A 13,719-nucleotide genomic window follows, 5' to 3' on the forward strand; every position below is an offset into this window, starting at 1 on the left:
GGCCAGGCTCTCTGACCTGCCAAGGCTGCAGCCTGGGCTTGGCAGAGCCCCCATGGGTTTGGTAGAAAGCAGGAGGGAAGAAAGAAGGTAAGTGATGCAATCCGAAATCTGTGCACCAGCCACATACCACCACATGCACTTCCTGCCTGGGGATAGAGAAATCCCTTTGTCAGCCTTCAACTGGCTGACTTAACACATTGAATAAATATTTATGAAGCATCTATAATAGGCCAAGATTATCCCTTTCATGACCGCAAAGAGATGTTCTAAGAATCTATATTTTATTTGTGAGTGGAAGTAAATGCTCTTTTTTTCCTAACTTAAAGGAAAACGTGGATAATGTCACCTCTACTTTCCCTGCTACTGTAATTTCCCAGAAGGCCCAGTCAGCCCATCCTCTTTCCCAGCCTCTAACCCGTCTCCTTCCTCCCACTCTGCCTCCTTGTTCCTGCCTCCACCCCTACTGACTTCATTCCTTCCTCTCCACGTCCACGTCCAAAGCAAACACCCTCACCCCAGCCCCGGCTTCCCCAAGTCTTCCATGCCTGACTCTATTGCCACCCATCCACATGCCACAGGCCTCCCACAGGGCGGCCGTGACTATTGGGTCCTTCTTCTTCCTGTTTCTTGGCAGCCTATACCGCACAAGGCCATGTCACCTCAAGGTGTCTCCCTTTCACGCCCTATAGCCTCTCCATTTGCCCCAGCCCCAAGTTCAATCACCCTGCCTGCCTTTGCCTCCTCTCCCCTCCCACCAACCCTGCTTTCTATCCCACAGGGAACATGGGCCCATCAGCCCTGCTGCTTCTCCTCAACCGCTGTCCCCTTGCAAGGCACATCAGCCTCCGTGCCTCTAGCACAGGCTGCCAGACAACAAAACCCACCCTCTCTTTCTTCCTGGGAACACAGCAAGATTAGAGCTCCAGTTCTCCTTGCACTTAGGCCTAGTGATATGACTGGGTTTTAAACAGGAAAATGTAGGTGAAATAACATGGGCTGCCCTGAGGCCTTGCCATTAAAGCCCCACACACATTCTTCCCAGTTCATTCTTCTTTATGATGGCTGGGTTGTGAAACTTGGAGTCCTAGAACAGAGGCAAATCTCCACTGTAAAAAAATGATGGATAGATAGCCCTGGCCAGGTGGCTCAGTTGGCTGGAGCATTGTCCTGTGCACCAAAAGGTTTCAGGTTTGATCCCCAGTCAGGGCACATACCTAGGCTAAGTGTTCAATCCCTGGTCGGGGTGTGTGAGGAAGCAACCAACAGATGTTCCTCTCACATCAATGTTTTTCTCTCCCTTCCTCTCTCTCTAAAAAGTTTAAAAAATTTTTTTAAATCAATAAACATATCCTTGGGTGGGCATTAAAAGAAAATGAAGAACACAATAGATAATAAGCTGCCTGAGTTTGCTGTGTATTTTACATTGTGCAGTACACACATCGTAAGTGTTCAAGCTGGCTGAGAAGCAGGGGCCATGGCTGAATGAAACGCCCAGGGGGTCATGAAGGACAAGGGACAAGGGCCAGGGTGTGCAGTGCAGACAGGTGAGGACAGGCAGTCCACTACACATCCTCATTTCCAAGTAGGTGAGCGAGTCTGGCAACTCTGGTCGTAAAGCCCGAGGGTAAGTCTGAAGCCACCTGGTAAACTATGTTAGAAAACAAAGACAAGACAACCAGGATCATAGGGCCGTGCAGCAGAACGGGGTGGAGAGAACCAGCGTGCAGTGCTGTGCTGGAGCAGGTGAGGACACGGACTGACTCAAACCCGACACCTGTGGGAGAGCACAGTAAGGGGAGGAAGGACTGGGTGGAGGGGGTGGAATTAGGTTACAGGGGTGTTACATGTAGGGAGCCCCACCTCCACCTCAATGAAATAAGGAAGTCACTGTGGGATCTAGAGCAGGGGGGTCCCGATGGAATGTGTGCTGGGATTAATCCCCGCAGATCAGAATCCACTGGAACACACTGGTTAGGGACCTGGCCCTCCACCATCCACTCAGTACGAGCCCTCAAAACACACACATGGCTCTTGGCATATAGATACCTCACTCCTTCGGTGATGTCCCGGGATGTATGGTTAAGAAGGCACACTCACTCTGTCTTGCTAAGGGACAGGGGTTGATCGAAGCTATTCCTGAACTCTCCAGACCCTGGTCCCCAAGACACGTTCAGGACCCCAGGAAAGTTCAGGTCCCTGCCTCCCGACGAAGACAGGAAGCTGCATTCCAGCACAGGCCTCATGGAAAGTTCTGAAGCCAAGAATGAGGCTCTACCTAAGCAGAGAGGGAGCCCAACAGGCTAGAGAGGGAACCCAAGAGAGGGCTTGGGACAGTGAAAAGCTCCTCAGAATAATGTCATTCACTGTCAATAACAGGCCGACAGACTCATGGAAATACTAACACAGGAAAGGAAAAAGCCTGAAATAGACAATGATCTTGGTGTCTGGATCCCACTGCCCACATTTCACAGAAAATATCCATTGATGACAGCAGCCCGCTGGATAACTCTCATTCAGTCACTCAAGAGGCTGGGCTGACTAGCAGTCCCATCCGCAAGCCCTCTCCTGCACTGGTCTCCTGTTACACTCCCAATAACGCTGGAGAGTGGGAGGTGTCATTCATTTTACACATCAAGATGCTGAGAATAAACTGCGACAAAACTGATACTTAACCTTTGGTCTTCTAACTCCATGTCTTTTTTAGTGGGCCTCTTTTATCAAAGATGAATTCTTGCCAGCTTCTTAGCTGAATCTGGGGATGCTGAGACAAATAAGATGTGGCTTAGGTTCTCAAGGTAACAGGCATGAGAACAAATGAACAGAGTAAGAGTCTCTGAGCACTACTGAAGAAGTAGAGTTTGGGAGACAAAGAAGTGGTCAGGGCCTGCACATGCAGACTCACCATAGACAGACATTTAATGAACTCCTCCCATCAGTAATTATTGAGTAAATACTATGTGTCCATTCTGGGTGCTGGATATGGCAGTGAAGAATACAGATAAAACTCCTGCCCTAATATCCTGGTGGAAAGAGCTTGCATTCTCGTATCAAATGGATGGACAGATAGACGAATGGATAAAGGGATGGATAGGTGTGCTGGGGGGAAACCATGAAAGTCTTCATAGAGTAAATGAGGCTTGGACTGATTTCTGGAAAACCAGAAGACAAGGTGCTAATCAGGGGAAGGTGTGGAATGCCAGGAGGCCCTCCAGGAGGAGGAGGAGCACAGGGAAAACCACACGCATGTTCATCAGCCAAGGCTCTCTAGGGATCTTAAGGTAGTTTCCTCTGACTCAAGTGTTGGTGGTGGGCAAGGGACGATGGTGGGGACACAGGCAGCGGCCATGGAGCTTGGATTTGTCCTTCAGGTCACAGGAAAGCAGCGAAAGGTTTTAAAGAGCATTCATAACAAAGACACTAATTAAACACAAATCAGTGAAGGGTTTAGACACTGGGGAGAATCCTCTCTCAAAGCTCTTGTATCCTAATCTTACTCTCTACTAGAAAAAATTCTGGGGCAGTCACATGTAAGAGGCAGTGTAGCCTACTGGAAAGCACTCCAGCTCAGAAACCCAAGAAGCCAGACTCAAACCCCAGCTTCAGAACATCATGTGTCCTGGAAAGAGAAGCTTTACCTCTCTGAGCCTCCACTCTTCATCGGTAAAATGAGTGTACCACCACCCACCTGACAGAGCCGCTGTGATGATCAGAGACATCATGTACACAGTGTACAGCACCTGGCAGGGGTCCCCACAGACCAGCCACAGCCAGTGCAGGCCAAAGAACTCCCTCGACCTCTGAGGCTGCATCACAGCAAAGCCCGACCCCCCAGGGGCCAACTCCCGGTCTTCCTTACACACACTGGATTCAGGTCCCACTGAACTGCAGAGGCGGAGGCAGTCTAAAATGCCAAGCTTTGGGTTCTTTCAAAAATAACCTTAACTGTGCACAAGTGCAAGAAGGGCTTATGCTCCATGGTTCTAGCAACAGTTTAGAAAAATGACCCAGAAATATTCTTTAAGACAGGAAGTTTAGAAATTGATCATTTCCCAACTAGCCCACCAACCTTGACATTTGCACTGCTTTAGGAAGGCAATCTGCTGATCACTACCCCAAACTTACACTCCTTCCTATAGGCTTGAAGAAACAGCAGCTATTATTTTTAATAAAATCACTCCATAAAGGCCAGGTCATGATATTCCATTCATCCTCACATAAGCCACGTTAAGGTGACCAGCACCCACCGACAGGTCACTCAGCCAGGCTCGTTTTGAATTATTATGCAACAAGCTCACTGCACAAGCTCATGTCTCTGCTTAAACAGCAGAAAACTATACGAGAGTCATAATGGGTCCCCCCTCAAAAGGAAAGGAAGGCCTCGTTTCCCTAAAACAGAATTGAAGCTCTCAAGAGCCAATTTCAGAGAGCCGATTTAACAGATCACGTTAAAATGCAACTTTTCTCTTGTCATCCCGTAGGAAAAAGAGGAAAAGGCAACTTGCAGAGTCTGCACACACTTTATCTGTGCAATCAACTCGTGTGCTACGGCACAGTCTACCCCTCCCCACCCCCAGAACATTCCTCCCCTCCCCCCTCACCACCCACATACCTCTTTGGAGCACCAGGCACATTTTGGGTGGATTAGCAGACATTCTTCACAAGAGGTGGCACTTCCACTAGTGCATCTGTTGAGACCTGTAAAGCAAGATGAAGATGCACTAATTAGTTCCTGGCTATAATCCCTACTGTCGAGGCTTTTGAATGGGAGGGGAGGAGGAGTTCCTTTTTAACAGGGAGCCTCAGTAAGGCTGCGTGGTTCAGGCCCTGTTGCTAACCGCAGGTTAAGGCTCATGAGCTAAAGCTAAACACTGACATTTCTGAGGCACCCATGGAGCATTCACATTTGTGTTAGCAACTCCCATTTCTTCTGCTGGACCTACCTGGATTTCCAGACCCTTCCCCATTACAACAGACTTTCCCTGAGGGAAAACAGGTCCTTTGCCTTTAATTCAGCCAAAATCACACACACACACACACACACACACACACACACACACAAAGTAAAATCCTAAATCAGGTGGTATCACACCAAATCCACAGTATACCAAAACAAGCCAGCACAGCCCTTAAAGAAGAACATAGTCCAGGAATACAATGCTAGGTTAAGATAAAGGAAGTCCAGGCCCTGGCTGGGTATCTCAGCTGGTTAGAGCATCATCTCAATACCGCACGATTGCAGGTCCAATCCCCACTGAAGACACATACAAAAATCAACCAATGAATGCATAAGTAAGTGGAATAACATATCGATGCTTCACTCTTCCTTCCTCTCTCTAAAAACTTTTAAAATAGTTAAAAAAATAAAGGAAATCCACTAATTCAATATATCTGCTGGTAGGTCAAATAAGACAAACCATGTCACTGTCTCAATAGGTAATAAAAAGGCATTTGATCAAATTCAAAGCCCATCCCTACTTTAAAAAAATCAGAAACCAAGATTAGAAGGAAACTGCTTTAGTGTTGTAAAAGTTACTTATTTCAAACTCAGGTCATCTCCCCCTGCCATTAACCTGGGGAGGGCCCCCTGAGGCAGACTCAACTGTAGTGTTGAGGTTAAGTCCATTGTCCCCTCTCCTCCCTCCACCCCTCTCCTTCCCGCCCCACAGCACAGGTACCCTTGAAGAAACCTATCATCCCTGTGTTTTCCTTCCTCTGTAAAACATCGGGACAAATTTCTTTCAACCAAGAACAGAACCTGATGGTTTTTCTCTGAGTGGAAATGACTCTGTTTGGTCCTCACAGCACTAACAGACCCACTGGTCTCTCCTGGTCACTGCCTGAAGCACAATGGACAGAATAAGGAAAACCCGGGATCACCAGCGACAGGGAGGGCTCAGACAGTAAGCGGGGAAAGAGTCAAACAGATGAAAAAGGAAGAGTGGAAGAAAAATATGGGTAAGTGGTGACAGTTCCCTATCTCCACTAAACACTATCATGACATTTATTTTAAGCCATCTGGAAACTCAGGCATTTTCTAATTTGCTAATTTTAACTCCTTGTGTCTCCTTTGTCACAAGAAGAAAAAACCCACAGAAATTGGGTGACACCGGAAGCTACACTGTTCGAGGGATAAGAATGGTTGCTGGAGTGGGAGGGAGGAAAAACTGGCAGGATTTGAGTGCTGGGAAGAAAGGGTGGGGGGAGGCTTTGAGGGCGAAAGCAATGATTCCCACCAGCCACAGAGCACCGCCCGGAACCTGGGGCCCCTCATCCCCACCAGCCCTCACTGTGTTGGGCCCCCTGCCTCACACCCACGGAGCTGGCATTGCTCAGACACCATCTTTCCGCCACGCCTGCAGCAGAGTCTGCAGGGCACAGCCCTGGACTCAGAGCACACTTTCCAGGAGAAACAAGCTGGGACCAACCAGGGCGCATCACCTCATCTGAGCAGGAAGAGCCCTCCCAGGTCCACACGCTGACCAAGAAAATCTTAGAATCCTGCCTGCCTCCAGCTTTCAGCAGCATTTAAATAGGCACGGAAGCCCTTAAAAAAGGGATGTGTGCAGGGTAAGTTTCAAAATGCCAGTTTTTTGGTTAAATTCCCTTACCTGTCAGAAACTGCTCTCTGAGGGGGGAGTGATCAAGTCTAGAACAGAAGGGACTTCCCTCCTGCTCTCCTTGGCTCCAGAATACACACGCAGACCCCGGCAGGCAGCGTATCAGCCGCTTTGCTGTACGACACTATTTCTGTAAAGTCAGGGAACTACAGACCCTTGCAACTAAAACTGTTCTAAGATGAGCTAGTCACCTCATTTTATAGATGAAAACATGAAAAACAAGAGCAAGTGACTTGAAACAAGGAGGCTAGTCTACAAAAAAAAGGTCAGAAAGTGTGCTGGCCAGCAAGTGCCCTGTGGTCCCCACGCCATCCCAGACTCAAAGCCATGTGACCAGCGAGTTCCAACGTCTTCTGGAAGACATCACCAACAGGCCTTTGATCAGAAAGAAACCTGAGATCAGACATCTCACTTATACCTCTGCTCCAATCCACAAAGATTCACAAAGACCACCTTTCAATTACCACAGCCTCATTGCTGAGCTCTGGGAACTCCAGCGGGAGAGTCCTGGGCTAGAGGCAATAAGGGCTCCTCAGTTCTGACCCGGCTCCAGTCTTCTGCTTTGCCGGCCTAAAGGACCTCAGACATAGCACTGACATGTGACAGACACCTGGCATGCAAACACAGTGAGTAACTGTGACACATTTGTCACATGGCATCGCTGACTGTTTGTTTTCATTACTGCACCTTCACTGCACAATAGTAAAGCAGTGATATTGGACTCAAAATGATTCCTCTAAAATTAGGTTGTTGGTGGAACAAATTCAAATTCAAGAAAATCTGCACTAAGTGTGCCAAGCAGTGGCCTACAGGATGCTAGAGGTGCAGAGACGAGTGAGCCGGGCCTTGCTCCCCAAGAGCCCACAGCTTGCCAGGTGCCAGGGAGCAGACGGGCACTCCAGGCACAAGGGCACAGGCTGGGTGCTGACACGTGTCCCAACGCTGGAGTCACTCCCTTTGGCATCCCTCCTCTCTCCACCTATTAATATTTCAGGCAGTTTGAATCTAGCTGGATGAGTCACTGGGCACCAACAGCATTTTGAACGGAAGGAAGCAATGAATAAAAAGCTAAACAGCTGGAGGTCATAAATGTCAGAGTGCTGTGTCTGGGTCATGGAAACTGGCACTAGCAGCCCAGAAGGTGGCCACATCTCTTCTCAGTAGCTGTTTGCACAGTGACTATTCCCAACTCAATTTCAACTGCCGGCAGCTCTCTAAAGCCAGGGGTTTACTGCAAACTGTAATCTAAAACTATGCCCTCCCTCTGAAGCTCATTGACTCACCCCTCTTTCATCAATCACACCCAGAAGGCTATCGTGTCCAGCCGATCATTCCAAGATACATGAAATGTTTCTTTCTTCCGATCCAACCCTTCCTGCCTGTCCCCTCCCCCACACACAGTCCAGACCAGGCCCTCTCCATTCTGCCTCTTCCCAGCACACATCTCCATGGTCAGAGAACGCCTACTGAAGCACATACCCAGCAGCTGGTTTCCTGATCCAAAACATTCAGTGGGATAACAAAAGTAAGTACCAAGCCGAATGGCCCTGCTGGCTGGGGGGAGAGGAGACATGATGTTATGCAGTTGGGATGGTGGGAAAAGCATAATGAGTATATAGGGTGGACACCCTCCCTGGGAAGCACGTGGTTGCATCAGGGACCAAGGTATGTAGGACCAGGGCAATTCACCTCGTAGCAGCTGAGACACAACCCCTTCAGTCCCCATGTGCACTATGAGCCAAAGGAAGGACAGGCCAATCCTGCCCCACCTGAGGGCTGCAGAGAAGCCGTCACAAAGGGAAGGATGTTTGGGTTGGAATTATGCGATGAGGAGAGCATATCTGGGTGATCCGAGTACTTGTTCTGTCATTTACTGGTTGCATGACCTTGGACAAGTCACTTTACCTTCCCAGGCCTCAGCATCTTCATGCAAACAATCCAACTAAATGGTCTCTATTATAGATTCTCGCCTCCCCCAAATCTTGACATTTAAATGGGTTCTCTCTCCCCAAGAATGTTTTTTCCTAAGCTATATGGAAAGCTCCTGACCTCAAAGCTAGTTGTAGAAGGCAACGAGGAGGTAAGGATGGGACAAGCCCACTGTCCAACCCCACCATCTGTGCATTCAACAAGCATGAATCAGACACTGTTCTAGGCACAGAAGAGAGAGAAATGAATAAAACTGATTAAACTCCCTGTCTCACTGAGCTTACATCCAGGCTGCGGGGAGACTCCCATGGGGGAAGATAGACAATGGCATGGTAAGCAAGTACATTAGATGGTGATGAGCACTAAGGAGAATAATTATGGAAGGAAAGGAGGTAGGGAGAAGGTGGGGCAGGAGGTTGCAGCTTTCGCTGGGAGTGGCCGGGGAAAACTCAGCTGAGTAGGAAACAACTGAGAGAAGGTAGAGGAAGCCCAACCTGCATCCCTGGGAGAGTATTCCAGGCAGCATCATGCTGCTGGAGTGAAGTGTGTGATGGGAGAGAAGTGGTAAAAAAAAAAGTCAGGGAGGAAGGTTGGGGGGAGGGGGAGGAAGAGTCCCCAGACACCTGGCAAGACACCATCAGGACTTTTGGAAGCCATGAGAGGGTTTCAGGCAGAGTGACGTGACCTGAGTTGAGTTTTAACAGGCTCACTCTGAGCCAAACTTGAGAATAATTTGAGGGACAAGTACAGAAGCTGGTCCCAGTTCTACAAGACACAAGCAACCACCTCTGGAAAACTAGGGGTTGGGGGGAACCAGTAAGGAGAAGGCAGCCCACAAACAGCCCCTCCAAACACCTGCCATAGGAGACTCGGCAAGCCTGTCTTGGAGCAAACTTTTCATGGTGCGGCCCAGGAATCAAGCCCCGCATTCCACAGAAGCAGGAAACCTCACAAACAAGTGGGCACCTATAAAGTGTTCCTTTACGTTTACAAAGGCCATTAATCCCATTCCAACGAGAAAGAAAGAAAACAAACCATAGCTGTGGATTTCCAAAGCCCTCAGTCCCAGCTAAGCAAAAATACCTGTGAGAAGAGACCCTACCCCATGAACCCAGCTGCACGCCACCACGTGAAAGGACACGGTCATTCAAGTACCGTGCAATCATCCAAGTTGCTGACATTGTTAGAACTTCTCAGAGTATGTCCATGAACAGGGGAAGAAGTAGTTACCAGGGCAGGCAGGCACAAGGGGCCTTTGGCCAACTACTTAGATATTTTAATCCTCCTGTTGCCTCAGGAGCCAAATAGGCATGGAGAAAAAGCAGGAGAGGAATACTAATTAGAGCTAATTAGACCCTGCCCTCTTCTGCTTCAATCCCCTTTATAAAAAGCCCCTAATTCAAGGATGATGGAGCTAAAATATAAATATCTAGGGTAAACAGCAGTCCACACACTAGGCCCCCGTGTGCATTTCCTTGTCCTGCTACTTCTAAACCTATGCCTGGCTACCTGAGGAGAGCTGCAAACCCACAGCCAAATTCCAACCCCGCTGTCACAGACCAAGGAAAATGGGGGTGGGGGGAGTGCTGCCACCAGAAGCCCACTAACTAGACTAAAGGGCTCTCTCTGGGCTTAGAGCCTCCTAATTTTCAGGGCATCACTGAAAGAACATTTTAAAAAATGATACACTACAATAGCAAACATGACTCTAGTCCGACAGTGAGATCACGGCACATTCCCCACTCCTTAGAAGGCAAGGGCCCTAGCCCAGAGACAGGGAAGGCCCTGGTTCAGTGAACACTGAAACCTACGTCCTGTCCAAGGCTCTTGGCCGTGAGACGATATGGAGAGCAGAAAATAACCCTGGGATGGGGGTTTGTCAGCCTACCAGAGTTGTCTGAAATGAGTGCCCTTAAATTCAAAGTCTGTTTCCAGCTGGATTAAGCAGGGACGAAAGTGTGGTGAAAGCAATAGACCGGCAGCTTGGCTAAGGGCCTCGGGACACCCAGGCAGGCATGGCCCAGCAGGTCACTTCTTTCTTCACTGACTAAGGAAGGGTTTCCTTTCAAATCATGTCCCTAGTAGCAAGACAGAAACAAACTCTGGAGAAAGTACTGCAGGGTCCCAAGAGAAAAAGAAAAGAAAAGAGGAAAAAAAAATGTTTCAAACTATGTTTGAACTTGACTCAGCATCACTGGGAAACTAGGAGACCTCACAGGGATGTGAGTCGGCCCCTGCAAACCTTGAGAAGCAGCTGGGCAGAAAAGGGAGACGACCTGGTGTGGAGGCCAGCAACGGGCTTGCTCTCCCACCATTCTGCCGATCCACCAAGGCTGGCAGAGCTCTGAGGCAAACCGGACGGAAACCAGAAGGAGTTGGAAATATACCACCATGGCTCAACACTTGCTTCCCAGCCAAGGTGAGTCATGTAAGACAAAGGCCACTGGGCTGAAAAAGCCCTGAGATCGGTGGCCAAGGTGGCTGGGCAAGTCAATTCACCTTCTTCAGCTCATTTGAAAAATGAAGATCATTGTAAGAATGTACACATACTTCAAAAAACAGAAATCACAATGCAAATGAAAAATAATATATTGAAAGAATTCTTTATTACTGGAAATATGAGTTTTTATTGGAATCACAGAATGTCAAGCTGTAAGGGAACTTAGAAGTCATTTCCTTTAGCAGTTCCTAATTTTTGGATTTCACAGAACATTAAGAGCAAAACAGAAAAAGGGGAAACATATAGGGCTGTCAGATTATTTTATCAGAAATGAAAAACTACCCTCTGTTAATACTTTAAATTGTTAAAGGAAAATAAGGATCTCACTAAAAAACGGAATTTCGAATTAAAGGACAATCCTTGTGAAGCAGGGAACTAGTTGGCAAAGAAACACTCCAATGTATGACACAGGCTACATCTTTTTCTCTGCATTTTCCTGGGGACCAGAGGGGCACTGGTTGCCAGGTGGATGTTTGAGAACCACTAATCTATTCCAAGCTCTGGAGTGATTCTTATCCCATAAAAGATACCTAGCTACAGTATTAAGTCTGAATTAGGGCCTGAGGAAGTTTTTTGTTGGTCCAGACCCCTCCTGCGTTCTCGGAGTTAAACCACCACTGCCTTCATGTAAATGAGACACCGTAGGAAAGACTGCCCTGCCCTCCCTCCGCCGCCAGGCGCTTGGCTCACTAGAGCAACCCAGAACGTCGGCCCGGAAAGTGAATAGAGAACCCAACACAAAATTCCTAGGGGAAAAGAGAAGTTTGGAGCTTCCATCTTTTGGGGGAGGGGTTGGAGTAGGTCCTCTGCCTCGAAGCCCAAGGACCCAACAGAGCATCCTTCCTCTGGGGCCTCCTAACTTCCTAACTGCCACATCCAGCCCTCTCCGGAATCGGAAAACTTAGAGCAGGTAACAACACACTGCAGCCAGCCCATGGCAGTGTCGTGCTAATAAAATCAATCACACGCACACCCTGCCCTCCGCTCCAGAATCCTCCAGAGTTAGGGGACTGCGCAGCACGGAATGTTTGTAAGTCGCAGAATAATGTCAGGCAGAGAAATCAGAAAGGGAAGTCCCAGGTGGGGCTGTGCGTTGGGACGCGGGTCTCCCCTCGGGTCTGCGGTTTTTGGAGCAGAGGAAGCAAACGGATTACATCTTCAAAGAAAGGCGGTGGGGCTGGGCGCAGTGAAATTCTCGGATTGGCTCTGGAGCCCTGAGCACCCGCAGTTCCAGGAGACAAGCCCTCCGGCGTACGCGTGTGCCCCCGCATTGACTCCTGCGAAGATTTCGGGTCTCGCACCTCTAGCTGCCCTTCCCCGTCCCGGGACCAGGGCAGCGGAGACATCATCACTCCGCTCCTCCCAGCAGCCCGCCGGCCCCCGGCCGGTCACAAGGGCTGCTTTGTGCCAGGGAGCTTAGAGCCCCCGCTCCAACGCAGGGGCGGCTGCGGCCCTCCCGCGCACTGGGCGCGGACGCACGCGGGCTGGGTCAGCAAACTGGTAAGGCTGTTTACACAACAGGAAGGGAATGCTCCTCCGCAGGCAGGGAAGGGACCGGCGACCGACAGCCAGGCGGGACTGTGCCGAGTGACGCACGCTTTTCGGAAGCCCCCCTTGAGGCCGAGCCCGGGCAGCCCACCCGCCCGCCCACCCACCTGGGAGGGCTCAGTAGATGCTTTCTACTCTCCCGCACTGCCTCCCGTCCCAAGCCCTCCAAGACGCCTGCGGTGGCTCTGTGTGCGACAAAGTTTTGCACAGCGGGCGTCGCGGCTTACCTGGGAGCCTGGGCACAAGGGCGCAGAGCCCAAGGAGGCAAACGTACAGAGGCGCCCCAGCCCGTGGCATGGTGGGGGTGCCCGCCTCAGCGGCGGTGCGGGCTGTGGACTCCGAGGCGTGCGTTCGCGGCTGGTGCGCGGGGTCCGAGGGCCCGGGGCCACAGCCGCATGCCCAGCGCGCAGCCCGGACTCACAGTGGTACGGGCCGGGTGGGACTCGGTGGCGGCTGCACTGGCCCGCGCCCCGCCGCCACCATCCCTCCCGCTGAGCAGCAAGCGGAGTACTGGGTCTGCCTTAGCCCTGGCTCACCCGCCTGGACGTACTGGGTGTCGCCTCTCAGGGCGGCCCCAGCGGGCGGCTCCGGGCAGGGGAGGGGCTGGCTCGGCGCTGCGACTGCAACTTGGGCTCCGGGACGCGCCTCGCGCGGAGGCTCCCCAGTGCGCCGGCACACTCTGCCCTTCGCCTCCGCCCCTTCCCTTCCTCCCTCCGGTCCTCCAGGCTCCACTTTCCTCCCCTTTTTTCCCCTCCCCTTCTCTCCCCTTCCAGGCCCCCGCCGGGCTGCCACACGGTCAGTTTACGGCGGGGCGGGGCGGGGCGAACTCCCAGGCCGGCTGGCTCCGCCCCGCGCGGGGACTCGCCCGGGACGCCAGGCGGCGGGCGTCCAGGTGGAAGTCCTTTCCGGCGCACACGGGGCGGGGGTGCTAAAGCGCTGGATGGGGTCCGGCTCCTCGTTCTCTGCAGCCGGATGCCACCGGAAGGGGGCGGGGCACTCGCCAACCCTCGAGCAGAGAGTACTTTGGGTGGCCGGACGGCGGGAGGGAGAGAAGGTACGGTGGCTGTCTCCTCCCAAAGCCGCGCCTCCAGCCCCGCGCTCGCCAGAGGAGGGACCAAGGCTTCC

At 50.9% G+C, this 13,719-nt stretch overlaps 1 protein-coding gene across 1 annotated transcript in view; it reads right to left on the reverse strand.

Annotated features, from left to right (window-relative positions):
* Positions 1–13,389, reverse strand: part of ITGB5 (integrin subunit beta 5) — a 115,319-nt gene extending 101,930 nt beyond the window's left edge. Inside the window, exons 1-2 of the mRNA XM_045851314.1 lie at positions 12,822–13,389; positions 4,610–4,695 (exon numbers count right to left, since the gene is read on the reverse strand). Of these exons, the coding sequence (XP_045707270.1) occupies positions 4,610–4,695; positions 12,822–12,891 (156 nt within the window). The 5' untranslated portion in view covers positions 12,892–13,389. The remainder of the gene's footprint in view (positions 1–4,609; positions 4,696–12,821) is intronic.
* Between the last annotated feature and the right edge of the window lie 330 nt (positions 13,390–13,719).

The sequence above is a fragment of the Phyllostomus hastatus genome, unplaced genomic scaffold (genome assembly GCF_019186645.2).
Source record: "Phyllostomus hastatus isolate PE091 unplaced genomic scaffold, TTU_PhHast_1.1 phas_contig_86, whole genome shotgun sequence".
NCBI classification, from domain to species: Eukaryota; Metazoa; Chordata; class Mammalia; order Chiroptera; family Phyllostomidae; genus Phyllostomus; species Phyllostomus hastatus.